Here is a 15,889-nt window from a genome sequence, read left to right on the forward strand (position 1 = left end):
AACATCAGTAACATCATTAACATCATCAACATCATCATCATCATCATCATCATCATCATCATCACAGACATTTATATAACGCTTAAGAATTTGCCTACATAATTTCACCTGAACTTCAAAACAGTCTCACGAAATAAATCTACTATAGGAATCCCCATTTCACAGATAAAGAAACTGAGGTTAAGTGGCCTGCTCATGAGTCACACAGCTTGGAATTATCAGAGGTGAGATTCAAATCTACATTGCCCACTACGCTTTGATGCCACTTTGGGTACTTACAAGCTATAGAGGAACAACCCTGATGACAACCCTTACCCCACCCAATCTCCCCTCAAGTTCCGATCCCTGGCTCTGCCCACTGAGCTCCATCAATTGCCCCTGCTCACCGAAGACGTTTCCCTTTGTCCACTGTCTTGGTGCGGTGAAGGACACCAGCTTTATCCAGAGTCTTAGACTATAAGCAGGTTGGGGAAAGAAGAGATAAGGTTAAAAACAGCAAGTGGGCAGAGAGGATCGCAGATTTCAGAGCCCAGCCAGGCATTCTGTTCACAGGAGGAGCCTGGTAAAAGTCTTTTGAATACATCTGAATCTCAGAGGTAGAAGTGACCTCCAAGGTCAGCTGGTCTAATTCCTGAGGCTCCTGCCTGGGCATAGCTCCTTGAGGACAGGGCCTGTCTTTTGCCTCTCTTGCCTACTATGTGCCAGGCACATAGTAGGGGATTAATAAGTACTATTAATTGACCTGAATTGAAGATAGCCCATTCCTTCATTGGATTAGAGAGCTGTTAGAAAGTTCTGCCCTGAAACTTCTGTCCACCCCTTGGTCCTAGTTCAGAATCACAGACACTTAGCTGGAAGGACCTCAGAGGTTACCTAGCCCAACCCAGAGCTGAGCAGGAATCTTCTCTTGTTGTTGTTCAGTTGTTTCAGTCATGTTCAAAGAGAGATACTGGAGTGGTTCGCCATTTCCTTCTCCTGCTCATTTTACAGATGAGGAAACTGAGGCAAACAGGCTTAAGTGACTTGCCCAGGATCACACAGCTAGCAGGTGTCTGAGACCAGATTTGAACTCAGGAAGATGAGTCTTCTTGACTCCAGGCCTAGCACTCTATTCACTTCATTACCTAGTTGCTTCAGGAATGTCCTCTACCATATCCTTGAACACTAGTCATCCAATCTCTGTTTAGAGAGCCTAGTGATGGGTAACTGTCCCAGAGAGCCTTTTTTCATTTTTTAGTGCCTTTTTTTTTTTTTTTTTGGCTTAGGCAGTCGGGGTTAAATGAGTTGCCCGAGGTCACACAGCTAGTGAGTGTCAAGCGTCTGAGGCCGGATTTGAACTCAGGTCCTCCTGACTCCAAGGTCATAGCTCGATCCACTTTGCCACCTAGCTGCCCCTTTAGTGCCTTATTTTCATGGCAGTGACTCATCTCATTCTTCAAGGTACTACAGATGTATGAAATTCTACCAGTAGAATTGAGGCTAAATAATGAATCAAGACAAGATTATTGTTGTTATCACTTCTGAAATTACCGCTGAAAATGAAAGTGCAGCCTCCCTTTTTGGGAGGTTCCTTTTCTAAGCAAAAGAAACTTTTGTATTAACTAGTGCTTACTAAAAACCTTTTGGCTAGTATGCTAAGAGTTAATCACTTTCTCCTAAATTTGCTTATCAAAAATCTAACATTTTTTCATCTTGTTCTAATTTCTGCAAAAGGATTTTTTCTACCAAGATAACTGTAGCTTCTGCCAAGGTTGTTCTCTGGATAGTTATGAGTATGCAAAATGAGCACATTGTCCATCTGGAGATAGCCACCACATCCAGTGGCATGGACTGTGCACCATTCTTAGATTAATTATGGGACCAGTTCATCGTAGGGGTCCCCCAGCCAAAAGGCACCTCCATCTGACACTCCTGAGGGTCAGCTAGGTGGCGCAGTAGATAGAGCACTGGCCTGGAGTCAGGAGGACCTGAGTTCAAATCTGGTCTCAGACACTTACTAGCTGTGCGACCCTGGGCAAGTCACTTAACCCCAATTGCCTTGCCAAAAGAAAAAAAGAGAAAGAAAAAAAAAGAAACCAATCATGAGTATGGTCCATGAACTAGGTCATGTGCCGTATCTAATTATCACTCAGAAAATACTATTATATATTACTGATGAGAAGACTGAGGCAGGCAGAAGTTAAGTGACTTATCCTGGGTCACACAACTTAGGAAGTGTCTCAGGCTGAATCTGATCTCAAGTCTTCCTGACTCTGGTTCTGGGGCTCTATCCACAGTGCCATCTAGCTGCCATGGGATGTTAATTACCTCCAATTAGAAGCCAAGCTCCTGACTCTCTCTAGTGTCCATCGTGAGGGTACAGGGAGGGAAGTTCTCCATCTAGAGGTGGAATCAGCTTAAGGAGAATTGTTCCATTCCCGTGACGGTAAGGAAGAGAATGTTTATTTATTATCCTTGTCTCTCACTCCCATCAGACAGGTGGAAAGTATGAGAGAGATCAGAGTTCAGTAGAGAAGATTAGGGTGAGGATAGAGAAAACTCCTCTCTACTCCCCAGTTACAAGCAAACACACACACACACACACACACACACACACACACACACACAAAATAGGAGAAGCAAAAACTAGATTGGGAAGGAGAGTCAAGAACTCCCTTGATAAGCATTCACTGCTTGTCCAGTGCCTTTCTCATAGCACCTTCTCCATGCCTGCCCAAGCTCCTTTCCCCTAGGGAGCCCCAAATCCACTCACTTTCTCCTCTGGAGGGCTGCCCAGTGTCAGGGAGTCACTGTTTTGACTGGACTTGCTGCCGCTGCTTTGGTGACGCTGGCCTGCGACGGGTACCTGGAGGAAAGGGACAGACACTCAGAGTCCCCTCACCTGCACTCTAAACTCCATCCCTTACCTCCCCCTCCCCTGATCCGGGGCCAGTACCTGGGGAAGCTCCCACTGGGTGGTGCTGTCACTGGGATTGTAGAAGTATGGCTTCCCCTGCTCATCCTCGGACCTCATCCACTGGTGAGGAAAAGTCCAATCAGTGACCACTGTGTGTTGGGGGTGGGGGGAGGGAAGAAGTTCTTAGACAGGCGAGCTTCCAGAAAAGAAGGGTGACTTGTGTCTCTGAGGCTGGGAGGGGAGGGGAGGGGGAAGGAAAGAGAAAGGAGAAGGAAGAAAAGGCGAGGAGGATAATATTTCAGAAAAGAAAGTGGATGGCCACGGGAAAAGACAAAATAGATTTGGAGGGGAAGAGGGCTCCAGAGGAATATCTGAAAGAGGGTTCCAAGGGAGCTGTCCCGTTGCCCGGTCCTGACATACCTGCTCCTGTGTATAAAGGTTGGTATAGAGCAAATGCCCGTCTGGGGTGAGGTGGCAGGACCAGCCAGGGGGTGTGTAGGGGTCAGTTGTTCGCCCTGGGGTTGGGGAGCCTGGGCTGGGGTCAGTGTAAGAGCTCCCTGGAGAATAGTCTTCCTCTGGGTAACACGTCAGCTCCTCCGGATAATCTGCCTCTGGTGTTGGTGGCTGGGATCCAGCCCAGGCCAAGAATCAGTGCATGGCTCCGCCACCTTGGCTATTCTTTCCTACCCAAGAGCCCTCTGCTCCTTTAGCCCCCTCCACCACTCACCCTCCACCTCCCTTAGGAGCTCAGCTCTACCCCAAGGTGAGTTCTTCCCTGCCTCTGAACTTCACCATCCCATCCTTACCCTTTGGTCCATGGGGCTGTAAGGGGCAAGTTCCGTTTGCATCTCAGGGATGGATTCCTCCCAGGCAGTCTCGCCAGTCAGGGGGTTGTAGAAGAACACTCTCCTGCTCTCTTCATCCCAATACTGATCCCACTCAGCTTCAGGGTCCCCCGGGCTGCCCAGAGGGGACAGAGAGGTAGCCGGGCTGGATGCAGACTCAGGATGGCCAAAGGGAGAGTCCCACGTGGTCTCCCCAGTGCTTGGATTATAATAGTAGGGCCGTCCACTGCCCAAGTCTGTATGAGTCTCCCACACTGGGCTGGTGGAGGTAGGGATTGCAACAGGGGCAGGGGCAGGGGCAGGGGCTGGGGCTGGAGCCAGAGCAGGAATTCGCTGCTGCCTTTCCACATTCACATACACAGGGTCCAGAGAACTCTCTACCTGTGAAGGGAAGGACAAGAGTCAGAAGTCAGAGAAATGAAGAGAAGAAAAAGGTCCTCCTGTTACTGGGAAAGAAGAGAATCAGAAGTCAAAGAGAAATAGACAAATAAGCTTGAAATAATCACCTCTTGGAGCTTTCAGTTAAGGCCCCATTCCCCTAAGGGGGCCCTAAATCCATATACTTTCTCCTCTGGAGGGCTGACCACTTTCAGGGAGTCAGAACTGCATATAAAGAATGTTCAGATTTCTGACTGAACTCTTCCAATGAATATCCATTGTAACCCATCACTCTCACCACCACCCCCTCACTATTTTGTGCCTTTTCTCCCAATAGCTGGATGTGATAGATACTTCCACCAAATGTTTTGTAATCTCTTTAAGGATCATCCCCTTTTAGGGGGCAGCTAGGTGGTGCAGTGGATACAGCACCAGCCCTTAAGTCAGGAGGACCTGAGTTCAAGTGTGGCCTCAGACCCAACACTTGACACATACTAGCTGTGTGACCTTGGGCAAGTCACTTAACCCTGATTGCCTCACTAAAAAAAAAAAAAAAAAAGGATCATCCCCTTTCCAGATAGGAGTCAATTTACTAAGAAGCAACTATGTACAAGGTACTGAACTAGGTGATGGGGATACAAAGAGAAATCCAAAAGAGTCTCTGCCCTCAAGGGGTTTATAGTCTATTGGGGGAGGGGGATTCCAACATGTACAACAAAAAAGGGATCTTTCAAGGTAGGTTTTATTAGGGCAAAGTTAGGATCCAGAAAAAATGCTATAGGAATATCTGAGAATGGGGAGGGGGAATAATTTAGCTGGTAGAGAGGGGAAGCAATCATGGAATGCTTCTGGGAGGAGGTGGCATCTAAGCTGGGGGCCTTGAAAAAAGAATCAGAGATAAAGATGATTCCATTCCAGGTAGGCAGTGGGAACAGGTGGCATCAGGACATAAGTACAGCAAAAAAAGTCAAGCCCATAAGTGACTTCCAGGTAGGATGTCTGTGTGAGTAGAGGCAGAGAAGCCCAGCTCATGCATGTACCATACGAAAGACCTAAAAACAGCACCAAACTGAGCAATCATTAGGAAATGCAAAGAGAAACTACAACAATTGCTTTCATCGAACTTAAGACTGCACAACAAGGAAGAAAACAAGCATTTATTAAGTACCTACTATGTACCAGGTACTCTGCTAAGCACCTTACAAATATCTCATTTGGTCCTCACAGTAACTCCGGGAGATAGGTATTATTATGCCCCATTTTGTAACTGAGGAAACTGAGGCTGACAGAGGTTAAGTAACTTGCCTAGGGTCACATAGCTAGAGGCTGTCAGAGGTCTTCCTGATTCGGGAAGACTCATGTTCCTGGGTTCAAATTCAGCCTCAGACGCTTACTAGTTGTGTGACCCTGGGCAAGTTACTTAACCCTGTTTGCCTCAGTTTCCTCATCTGTAAAATGATCTGGAGAAGGAAATGGCAAACCACTCTAGTGTCTTTGTCAAGGAAACCCCAGATGGGGTCATGAAGAGTCGAATGAAGTGACTAAACAACAAAAAAACTTTCTGATTCCAGGCCCAGCACTCTACCCACTGCTACACCTAGACAGTCAAAACCTAGAGGGGCAGCTAGGTGGCACAGTGGATAGAGCACTGGCTCTGGATTCAGGAGGACCTGAGTTCAAATCCAACCTCAACACACATAACACTTACTAGCTATGTGACCTGGGCAAGTCACTTTACCCCATTGCCTAACCAAATAAAAAAAAAATTAAAAATTAAAATGAACCTAGAAAAGCAAGAGAAAAAAGCCAGTGTGATCAAAGGAAAATAAGATGGAGCCCTGAGCAGAGATCTTGGGCACCTGATCACTTCAGTACTATCTACCTGGGGGTCAGAAGCCCTTAGGGATTGGATGAGGATGCTCTACAGTGATTAGAAACTTGCAGTTTTTTGACCATAGAGGCAGACGTAGAGCCAGTATTGATTAGCCTGGAGTGCTCTATTGGCTCTGGAAATCCACAAAACTGCAACATGAGATGCTCCAGAGGACCCTGCAGATCCAGTGCTCTGAACCCAGACAATCTAGGGAATTGGGGGGGAGGGCCTGAACCCTACCAGAATTCAGAGCATAGTCACACCAGAAGAAGTGGAAGTCAGCAGTAGGAGCTAAAGTCATTGAATTCAGAACCAAACAGGGTGTGACTATCCCAGCCAGGCATACAAAGTGGGGCAGAACAAAGTCCTGCCCCAAAGCCCCGATCCAGGAACAGAGATTATAGATTTGAGTAAACAGAAGCAGACACTAAACTCTATAAATAGATATGATGGATTTGTATATCTATAAGAGTCCAACCCAGAAAATAGTAATTTCACAACTGCTACAAGCAAAGCCTCAAGGGGAAAAAGAATTCATGGTCACAAGGACTACAGGAGTACCTGGAAGAAATGAAGTAAGACATTAAAAAAATGAAATTATCAGTGAAATAAGAGCTGCGGTTGGGAGAAGTAGATGAAGATTTCTGGCCCAAATGGCTGCCGAAATGTGGGCGGACTGCCAAATTTCAACAGACCTACCCAGCAAAAACCTAAAAATTGCACAAGTCCGACTAATCATCCAGAAATCCAATAAGAATGAACTGATGCAAGGTGAAATGAGCAGAACCAGAACACTGTATACACAGTAACAGCAATATTATACAATGATCAACTGTGAATGACTTAGTTATTCTCAGCAATACAATAATCCAAGACAATTCTGAAAGATTTATTATAAAAAAAATGCTATCTACTTCCAGAGAGAGAACTAACTGATGAACTCTAAGTACAGACTGAAGCTTACTTCTTTCATGTTATTTTTCTTGCTCTGTTTTGTATTTTTTTTTTTTGGTGTTTTCTTTTATAACATGGCTGATACGGAAATACATTTTCCACAGCTTCACATGTATAAATGATATGTTACTTGTTTTCTAAATGAGTGGGAGAGGGAGAATTTGGATAACAACAGGTCCAGAATATCAAGGGAACTAATGAAAAGAAATGCAGGGGAAGGTGACCTAGCCATTCCAGATCTTAAATTGTATTATAAAGCAGCAATCATCAAAACTGCTTGGTACTGGCTAAGAAATAGAGTGATGGATTAGTGAAATAGGTTAGGTATGCAAGACACAGTGGTCAATGACTATAGTAATCTACTATTTGATAAACTCAAAGACCCCAGCTTCTGGGATAAGAACTCACTATTTGACAAAAACTGCTGGGAAAACTGGAAAAGGGTATGGCAGAAACTAGGCATAGACCAAAATCTCACACCATATATCAAAATAAAATCAAAATGGGTTCATGATTTAGATATAAAGGCTGATACTATAAGCAAACTGGAATAGTTTACCTGTCAGATAGAGAACAGAAGAATTCATGACCAAACAGGAGATACAGAACATTACAAAATGCAACATGGATAATTTTGATTACATTAAATTGAAAAGTTTTTGCACAAAAAAAGCCAATGCAACCAAGATTAGGAGGGAAGTAGAAAACTGGGAAAGAATTTTTACAACCAGTGTCTCTGATAAGGGCCTTGTTTCTAAAATATATAGAGAATTAAGTCAAATTTATAAGAATATAAGTCATTCTCCAATTGATAAATGGTCAAAAGATATGAACAGGCAGTTCTTAGATGAAGAAATTAAAGCCATATTATAGTCATTTGAAAAAAATGCTCTAAATCACTATTGATTAGAGAAATGCAAATCAAAACAAGATTGGCCAATATGACAAAACAGGAAAATGATAAATGTTGGAGAAGATGTGGGAAAATTGGAACACTAATGCATTTGTGGAGTTGTGAAACGATCCAACCATTTTGGAGAGCAATTTGGAACTATGCGCAAAGGGCTATAAAAATGTGCAAACCCTTTGACCCAACAATAGCACTTCTAGGGCTATATCCCAAAGAGATCATACAAATGAGAAAAGGATCCAGATGTACAAAAATATTTACAGCAGCTCTTTTTGTGGTGGCAAAGAACTGGAAATTGAGGGGATGCCCATCAATTGGGGAATGGCTGAACAAGTTGTGGTATACGAATGTAATGGAATACTATTGTGCTATACAAAAATGATAAGCAGGTGGACTTCAGAAAAACCTAGAAAAACTTGTATGGACTGATGCTGAGCGAAGTGAGCAGAACCAGGAGAATGTTGTACACAATAACTGCTACGTTGTGCGATGACTAACAATGATAGATTTAGCCCTTCTCAGCAATGCAAGAATCTAACACATCTCCAAAGGTCTCATGATGGAAAACGCTATTCACATCAAGAGAAAGAACTATGGAGTCTGAATGCAGATTGAAGCTTACTATTTGCTATTTTTTTCTTCTGTTTCGTTTTGTTTCCTCTTTTTGGTGGTTTCTCCTATTGATTCTAATTCTTCCTTACAACACAACTAATGTGAATTAGTTCAAAGTTCATAATGTGTTTAATATGAATGTACATGTATAGCCTATATCAGATTGCGCGCCATCTTGGGGAGGGATAGAGAAAGGGAAAGAGAGAAAAATTTAAAACTCAAGAGCTTATGGAAGCGATCGTTGATAAATCAAAATAAATTAATAAAAAATTTTTTAAAAAGAAGAGAATTTGGAACTCAAAAATGTTTAAAATGAACGTTAAAAATTTTTTTAAAGTAATTGGGAAATATTTCACAAAATAAATAAAAAATATTTAAAAAAAAAAGAAATCCAATAAGAAACTATGATAAATAACTTCTTTCCCCTGAGAACTATACAAAAAGCCTGAAAAGCCCGTGGGCAATAAGAAAGGGGTTACCAGAAAAGCCAGTGTCAGCACAAACAATGCTCAAATACCAACTAGAAGTCAGGAAGACTCGAGTTCAAATCTGGTCTAGCTGTGACCCTGGGCAAATCATAACCTCTGTTTGTCTCAGTTTCCTTGTCTGTAAAAAGAAGATAATAATAGCACTTACCTTACAGGGTTGTTGGGAGGACCAAATGAGATAATAATTATTAAGTGCTTAACACAGTGAACTGGCATAGAGTGCTACATAAATATTAGCTATTATTATAATTATTAATCTGCACGGTTCTGTATTAGAAAGCAGCAATAAGAGTAGAGGGCTCCCCCAAGAAAGCCCCAGGGTGACTAAAAATACATAGCAGTGCCCTTGGAAGGGATGTGGAGTGTTAGTAACTGGAATGGGCTTGAAATGCTCAAAAGGGGACATCCCAAGTACTCAGGACTCTGAGATCTTTAGTATTTTGTCTTGAGAATCGGTCTAAATCTTCCAATAATTTTTTAATGGTTTTCCTGGTTCTGCTTATTTTGTGCCAATGATTCATTCAGGTCTTCCCAAGTTCCTACGAATTCTTCGTATTTATCATTTCTTATGAAAACACAATTTGTTCAGCCATTGTCCAATGATGGGTGCAGCTACTTTCCTTCCAGGTTTCTGCAGCCACCAAATGGCTCTGAAGATTCAGTGCTCTGAACCTCAACAATTCAAGGGAAAACTAATCCTGGGAAGTAGATGTCAGCAGAGCAATCCAGGTAAATGAGGTTACAACAAAGCTGGGCTGATCACCAAGCCCCAAAACACAGTAGAAGGTGGCCCTGGCACAAAGTCCCATTTCAGATCCTAAGGCTAGAGATATGAGCAAATACATACATACAGCTATAGATACATACAACTAAACAGATACATACATACAAATACATACATACAACTATACATACAACTATAAAGAAACATAATGGATCCAGAAATACACAAGAATCTAACCCAGAAAGAGAGAATAATTCCACAACTGATACCAGGGACTTACAGAGGAAAATGGATTTTTCACAAAGACTGCATGAATATTTAGAATAAATGAAGCAAGACATTTAAAAAAATGAAGAATAGGAAGGAGAATGAAGCTTAGAATAGGAGGTGGCAAACCTTATCCAAGTAATAGATTCTTTGAAAATTACAATAGACCAAACAGAAATTAATGACTTCATAAGAGAGGAAAAATATTTAAACAAAATCAAAAGACTAGGGGAAAAAAAGAGGATGTAAAGTATCTGCTATCAAAAAACAAGTGACCTAGACAAAAGGATCAAAGAGAAGTGATTTAAGAATCCTTGGATTTACTGAAAACTACGACCAAACAAAAAGCCTGCATGTGATATTTCAAGAAATCAAAGATAAATATTGCTCAAACTTATTAGAACCACAGGGGGCAAAGTCCAGACAGAAAGAATCCATTAATCACCTCCTTAAAGAAAGAAAAGTCCCAGAAATGTCACAGCCAAAATCCAGAGCCTCTAAGACAAAGAAAAAAAAATGTCAGAAAGAGAGAATTCAAGAACCAAGGAATCAGTCAGGATCACACAGGTCGTGGCAGCTTCCACCTGTACAGGAGGAGACCTTGGAATATAATCTTACAGGGAGGAAAAATTGGACCTTTAATGTAATTGAAAACTTTCAAATATTCCTCATGAAGACACCAGAGCTGAGTAGAAAATTTGAAATACATTCACAAGATTTCAAGAGAAATCTAGAAACTAGGTTAATGTATTTGAGTAATTAGAAGGGGCTTATGATGATGAAGGGTCAATATTCCTTAGAGGGGAAGGAAACAAATATCTTTAAGAACCTCATTATTTAGTATTGAGGAGATAGTTAATAATAATAGAAGACTGGGGCGTGTTGTGGATTGGTTCTGTTCTGAGAGTTTTAAAGAGGAAAGTAAAAGATTACACTAGTATAGAAAGGAGGAAGAAGAGAGTGGGACATATTATTTCTCATATATGGGGTATACAAACACAGAAGAAGGGTGGAGTAGCAGGGGTCAATGAACCTTGCTGTTATTTGAATCTCACTAAAGAGGGTTTGCACGCATGTGCACACACACACACACACACACACAGAGTTTGGTGAAGAAATACATTAAATTCAACGGGGGAAAAATGATATAGGGGAAGGGGGTTAAGAGGAAAACGAATACTGCTAAGAGGACAGTCACAAGCAAAACAGACTTCTAGATCCCACAGAGGTCATTAAAATGGGGGAAAAAAAAGAAAAGAAAGGAAATGGAAACTAGAGTGGTGTCCATTGGACAATTTGTCGGACAAATTGTGGTATGTGAATTTTACTGAGTTATAAGAAATGCCGAAAGAGATGATTTCAGAGAATCTTGGGAAGTCAGAACTGAGGCAGAGTGAAGTGAGCAGAACCTGAACAATTTGTACAATAACATTGTAAAGAAAATATAACTTTGAAAAACTGAAGAACACTGATTAAAGTAACATCTAGCCATATCTCCTGAGGGCCTTTGCTGAAGCATGTTAGTCCCCTCCTGAGAGAGGTATTTTGGGATATCACCACAGTGTGGATTTGATTTACTTGCCTATGCTTATGTGTTGCAAGAGATTTTTGCCTTTCTTTTTATATTTGGGGATGTGATAAGGGGAAGGGAGAGTATCGATGGGGATGCAAAAAAAAAAAAGAGAGAGAGCCATTGAAACATTTTTTGAAAGTACACAGAAGAATAAATGTTCAGAAGAAAGCAAGGATTTATTAAGGCCCTACTATGTGCCAGGCACCGTGCTAAGTTTTGGGGATGTGAGGAAAGACAAAAGACAGCCCTGGCTCTCAAGAAGCTCACAGTCTAACGGCAGAGATAACGTGCAAATGGCTATGTGCAGAAAGCAACAGACAGGCTAACTTGGAGATAATCAACAGAGGGCTGGTGTTAAAATTAAGTGGGATTGGGAAACTCTACTTGCAGAAAGTAGGATTTTAACTGAAAGAAGCCAGGAAAGCCAGGACACGGATTTGAGAAGGAAGAGAGTTGTAGGCAGGGGAAACAGCAAGTGAAAATGCCCAGATACAGAGAAGCACAAAAAAGTGGTAGAATCTTGAAAATAACAGGTTGAATGTCTTATATGCTTTTTTAAAAAAAGCAATAGGCGTGGAATGGAGGTTATTTCATACAGCCCTTCTTTCTGTTCTATTTTGTATATGGAAATATTCATGGTTTGGGTTTTGTGGGTTTTAATTTTTTTTTTGCATTGTTAAGTTCAAGATAAAAAAAGAAATTAAGAATAGGAAGGTGAAAAAACAGCTTATAAAAGAAGAGGTAGAAGACTGAGTAAATAGTGAACCTTCTGAAAATAGAATGAAGCAAATAGAATTTAATCATTCCATGAGACAACAAGAAACATTAGGACAAAGTCAAAAGATTGTAAATAGAAAAAAAAAAATGTAAAGGGGTACCTACAACAGACCTGGAAAACAAGTCCAGGAGCGATCATTTAGGAATCATTGTACTCCCTGAAAGCCATGACCAAAGAACTCCTGGATTCCACATTTCAAGAAATCATTAGGAAAAATTGACCAAATCTATTAGAATCAGAGGGCAAAATGAAAGACAAAAGAATCCACCAATTACCTCCTTTTAGCAAAGGTGCAGTATGGTTTATCATTGGAAATGTGGAGTTGGTCAGTAGTTGGTCATTGTATTGGTCAGTGTCCTTAAGTCTTCCAAGAATTTTTTTAAATTTTTTTTTCTGGTTCTGCTTACTTTGCTTGGCAATACCCAGTTTCTACAAATTCTTCATACTTATCATTTCTCATGATTACAAAATTTGTTCAGCCATTCTCTAATGATGGGTGCACCTACTTTCCTTACAGATCTTTGAGGCCACCAAAAGTGCTGCTGTAAGGGAAATGGATCAGGGGAAATCTGAGATCAAATTTGGGAGTTTTCCTGAATGACCTGATAACATAATTGAGTGCAGGACATTCTTAGTCATAAGAAAAATTAAGAAGCTCCTCAATCAAATCACTAGAATTACAGTTATCCCTTCTACATCGAGGGGGTTAGGGACATGGCATCCCTACAATCTGGAAAATCCCCATAAAATTTCTTGGCCCATCCTCCAGACCAGAAAAGTTTGAGTTATTATGATATTAAAAAAATAAAATGTTTTGATATTCTATAATTCCATATATATAATTTATGCATTTCTGAGTTTCTAAACCTTTCTGTGTCATCTGCTGGCGTTTGCATGTTGTCTTCAGCTTTGGCAAAACTCCAAAAAAATTCCCATTTAATTTCTTATGCTGATTCATGATATATCGAAACCATGATGGGGAAAGTCACAATGTGGAAAGGATAACTGTAAAGCACATTGGCCATTCAGTGAAGGCAACTGATGGGGCACAGGGAACTTCTGACAACTGGCTGAGACAATCAGCCATACCCAATTTAGCCTAGATAAAAAGTAAACTGGAGTCACCCTAAGACAGTCCACTGACCTTCTTGGGTAGGCAATGGGTCCTGGGTAGGTTCAATGAGCCAGGAAGCTTGAGCACTAGTCACACCCACTGAGGGTTGAAGAAAGGAATGAATCAGAGAAAAAAGGGCACTGGATTTGGAATCACAGGATGAAGGTTAAGATCCTAGCTCTGTTACTACCTGGGTGACCTTTGGCAAACTTCAACTTCTCTCAGCCTCCCTTTAAAATGAGGAACCCCCTCATGAATGCCTTAAATCATTAATAAGAGAATTTCAAATGAAAACAGCTCTGAGGTTACATCTCATAATCATCAAATTGGCAAAAACAAAAAAGATGGAAATAATCAATGTTGAAGGAGCTGTAGAAAAGCATGTGGGGTGAGGAGAACTGCTAGGACAGAATACTGTATACTTTGTCAGATAGCATCTCTGTAGCAGAATTTTTTTCTTTACTTCTTTGTCTCAAGAAAGGGGTAATCTGGATAGAGGTGAAAAATGGCTGATAAAAGGCATAACAACTTTTTTTTTAAAAGTTGGGCACCCTAAAACATTATTGGTGGAATTGCAAACTGACTCAACTGTTCTTGTAAACATCATTTATATGAGAAAAGCTACTAAACTGTTCACAATCTTTGGCCCAGCAGTTCTGCTACTTGGCATGTTCTCCAAGGAAGTCAAAGATAAGAGAAAGACTACATATGCCAAAATGTTCACAGCAACACTTTTTGTGGTACCAAAAAATTTAGATGCACAATAAGTACCCAACAGAGGCACCTAGGTGGTACAGTAGATAGAGTGCTGGCCCTACAGTCAGGAGAACCTGAGTTCAAATTTGGCCTCAGACACTTACTAGCTGTGTGACCCTGGGCAAGTCACTTAACCCTGTTTGCTTCAGTTTCCTCATCTGTAAAATGAGCTGGAGGAGGAAATGGCAAACCACTCCAGTATCTTTGCCAAGAAAACCCCAAATGGGGTCATGAAGAGTCAGACACAATTAATCAGCTAAACAACAGCAACTAATCAACAAAACAACATAACAACGTACCCAACAATTGGGAACAATTGAACAAAATGTAGTGTTACAAATATAATGCGATATTGTTAGTGTATCATAAAAAACATCAGAACACTTGTATGAAATGATGGCAGAGTGAAAAGCGCAGAACCAGGAGAATATATAGGCAATGACTTCAAGAAATTAAATAAAACAACACAAAAAAGCAACTGAACTCAGAATAAATGAAATGACCAACCCTTGATTCCAAAAGCCAGGGGGCTATGGTTGCTAAACGCAGCAGATGGGAACAGATAAAGTTATATTGGTCAGTTTTGCTTGACTATTTAATAAGAGACTATTCCAATATGGGAAGAGGGGATATCAATCAATCAACAAGTATTTATTAAGTGCCTTCTGTGTACCAGGGAGTGAGACATCTAACATCCCTGGGCATTAGTACTCTCTCTACTGTCTCAAATTATCTTGTATTTACTTATACATGCATCCCCAACACAATGCAGAGGCAGCTAGGTGGCACAGTGGTTAGAGCGCTGAACCTGGAGTCAAAAGGACCTGAGTTCAAATGTGACCTCAGATACTTACTAGCTGTATGACCCTGGCTGAGTCACTTAGCCTTATTTACCTCCGTTTCCTTATCTGTAAAATGCACTTGAGAAGGAAATGGAAAACCACTACAGTATCTTTGCTGTGAAAATCCCAAAATGTGATCATGGAACAGTTGGACACAACTAATTACACACACAAAAAAAGAATGTAAACTCCTTGAGGGCAGGAACTGTCTTTGTATTTTTACTACTAATTCAAAATTGTGTGCATAGTAAGCACTGAATAAATGCTTATTGAATCGAATGGAACCATAAAGGCCTATGTCAGAAAGAGTGCTTGGTAATGAAGCTAATCACCTCTGGAAGGCAGCATGCATAGAAAAAGCGCTGAACTTGTCCTCAGAAGATGTGGGTTCAAATCATGCCTATGCCATCCACTTCTCCAGCTTGAGTGCCTGTCACCCCCTCTGAGGGGGGAGGGGCTTTGTGATCCCATAACATCTTCCAGCTTTATGTCTATGTTCATTTGGCAGCTAGGTGGTGCAACGGACACAGCACTGTGCCTAGAGTCTAGGAAGACCTGAGTTCAAATCATGCCTCAGATAACGGAACTATCTGCGTGACTCTGGGCAAGTTGCTTAACCTTTGCCTGCCTCAGTTTCCTCAACTGTCAAATGAGAATAATAATAGGACCTACCTCCGAGGACTGCTGAGATTTGGAAAGAGCTTAGCACAGTGCCTGGCACATAGTAGGCACTTAATAAATGCTTGTTCTCTTCCACCCTCTACAGCAAAGGGGAAAAGGTATGATTAAAGAAGTGACTCTAGAAGGAAGCATTTTCATTTTCATTTTCACAGCTCTGCTTCTAGTTTTTGTGGGATTGTCCCTTGTTTCACATAGGAG

At 41.3% G+C, this 15,889-nt stretch overlaps 1 protein-coding gene across 3 annotated transcripts in view; it reads right to left on the bottom strand.

Annotated features, from left to right (window-relative positions):
• The window catches only part of ARHGAP27 (Rho GTPase activating protein 27), a 71,566-nt gene that overhangs the window by 12,132 nt on the left and 43,545 nt on the right, over positions 1-15,889 (bottom strand). For all 3 annotated transcript variants that reach the window (XM_027872780.1, XM_027872783.1, XM_027872781.1), the window contains 5 exons: positions 3,703-4,122; positions 3,317-3,520; positions 2,936-3,016; positions 2,753-2,845; positions 387-454 (listed from right to left, as the gene is read on the bottom strand). In XM_027872780.1, coding sequence (XP_027728581.1) covers positions 387-454; positions 2,753-2,845; positions 2,936-3,016; positions 3,317-3,520; positions 3,703-4,122 — 866 coding nt within the window. The remainder of the gene's footprint in view (positions 1-386; positions 455-2,752; positions 2,846-2,935; positions 3,017-3,316; positions 3,521-3,702; positions 4,123-15,889) is intronic.

Source organism: Vombatus ursinus, unplaced genomic scaffold, assembly GCF_900497805.2.
Source record: "Vombatus ursinus unplaced genomic scaffold, bare-nosed wombat genome assembly UNPS02014801.1, whole genome shotgun sequence".
Classification (NCBI taxonomy): Eukaryota; Metazoa; Chordata; class Mammalia; order Diprotodontia; family Vombatidae; genus Vombatus; species Vombatus ursinus.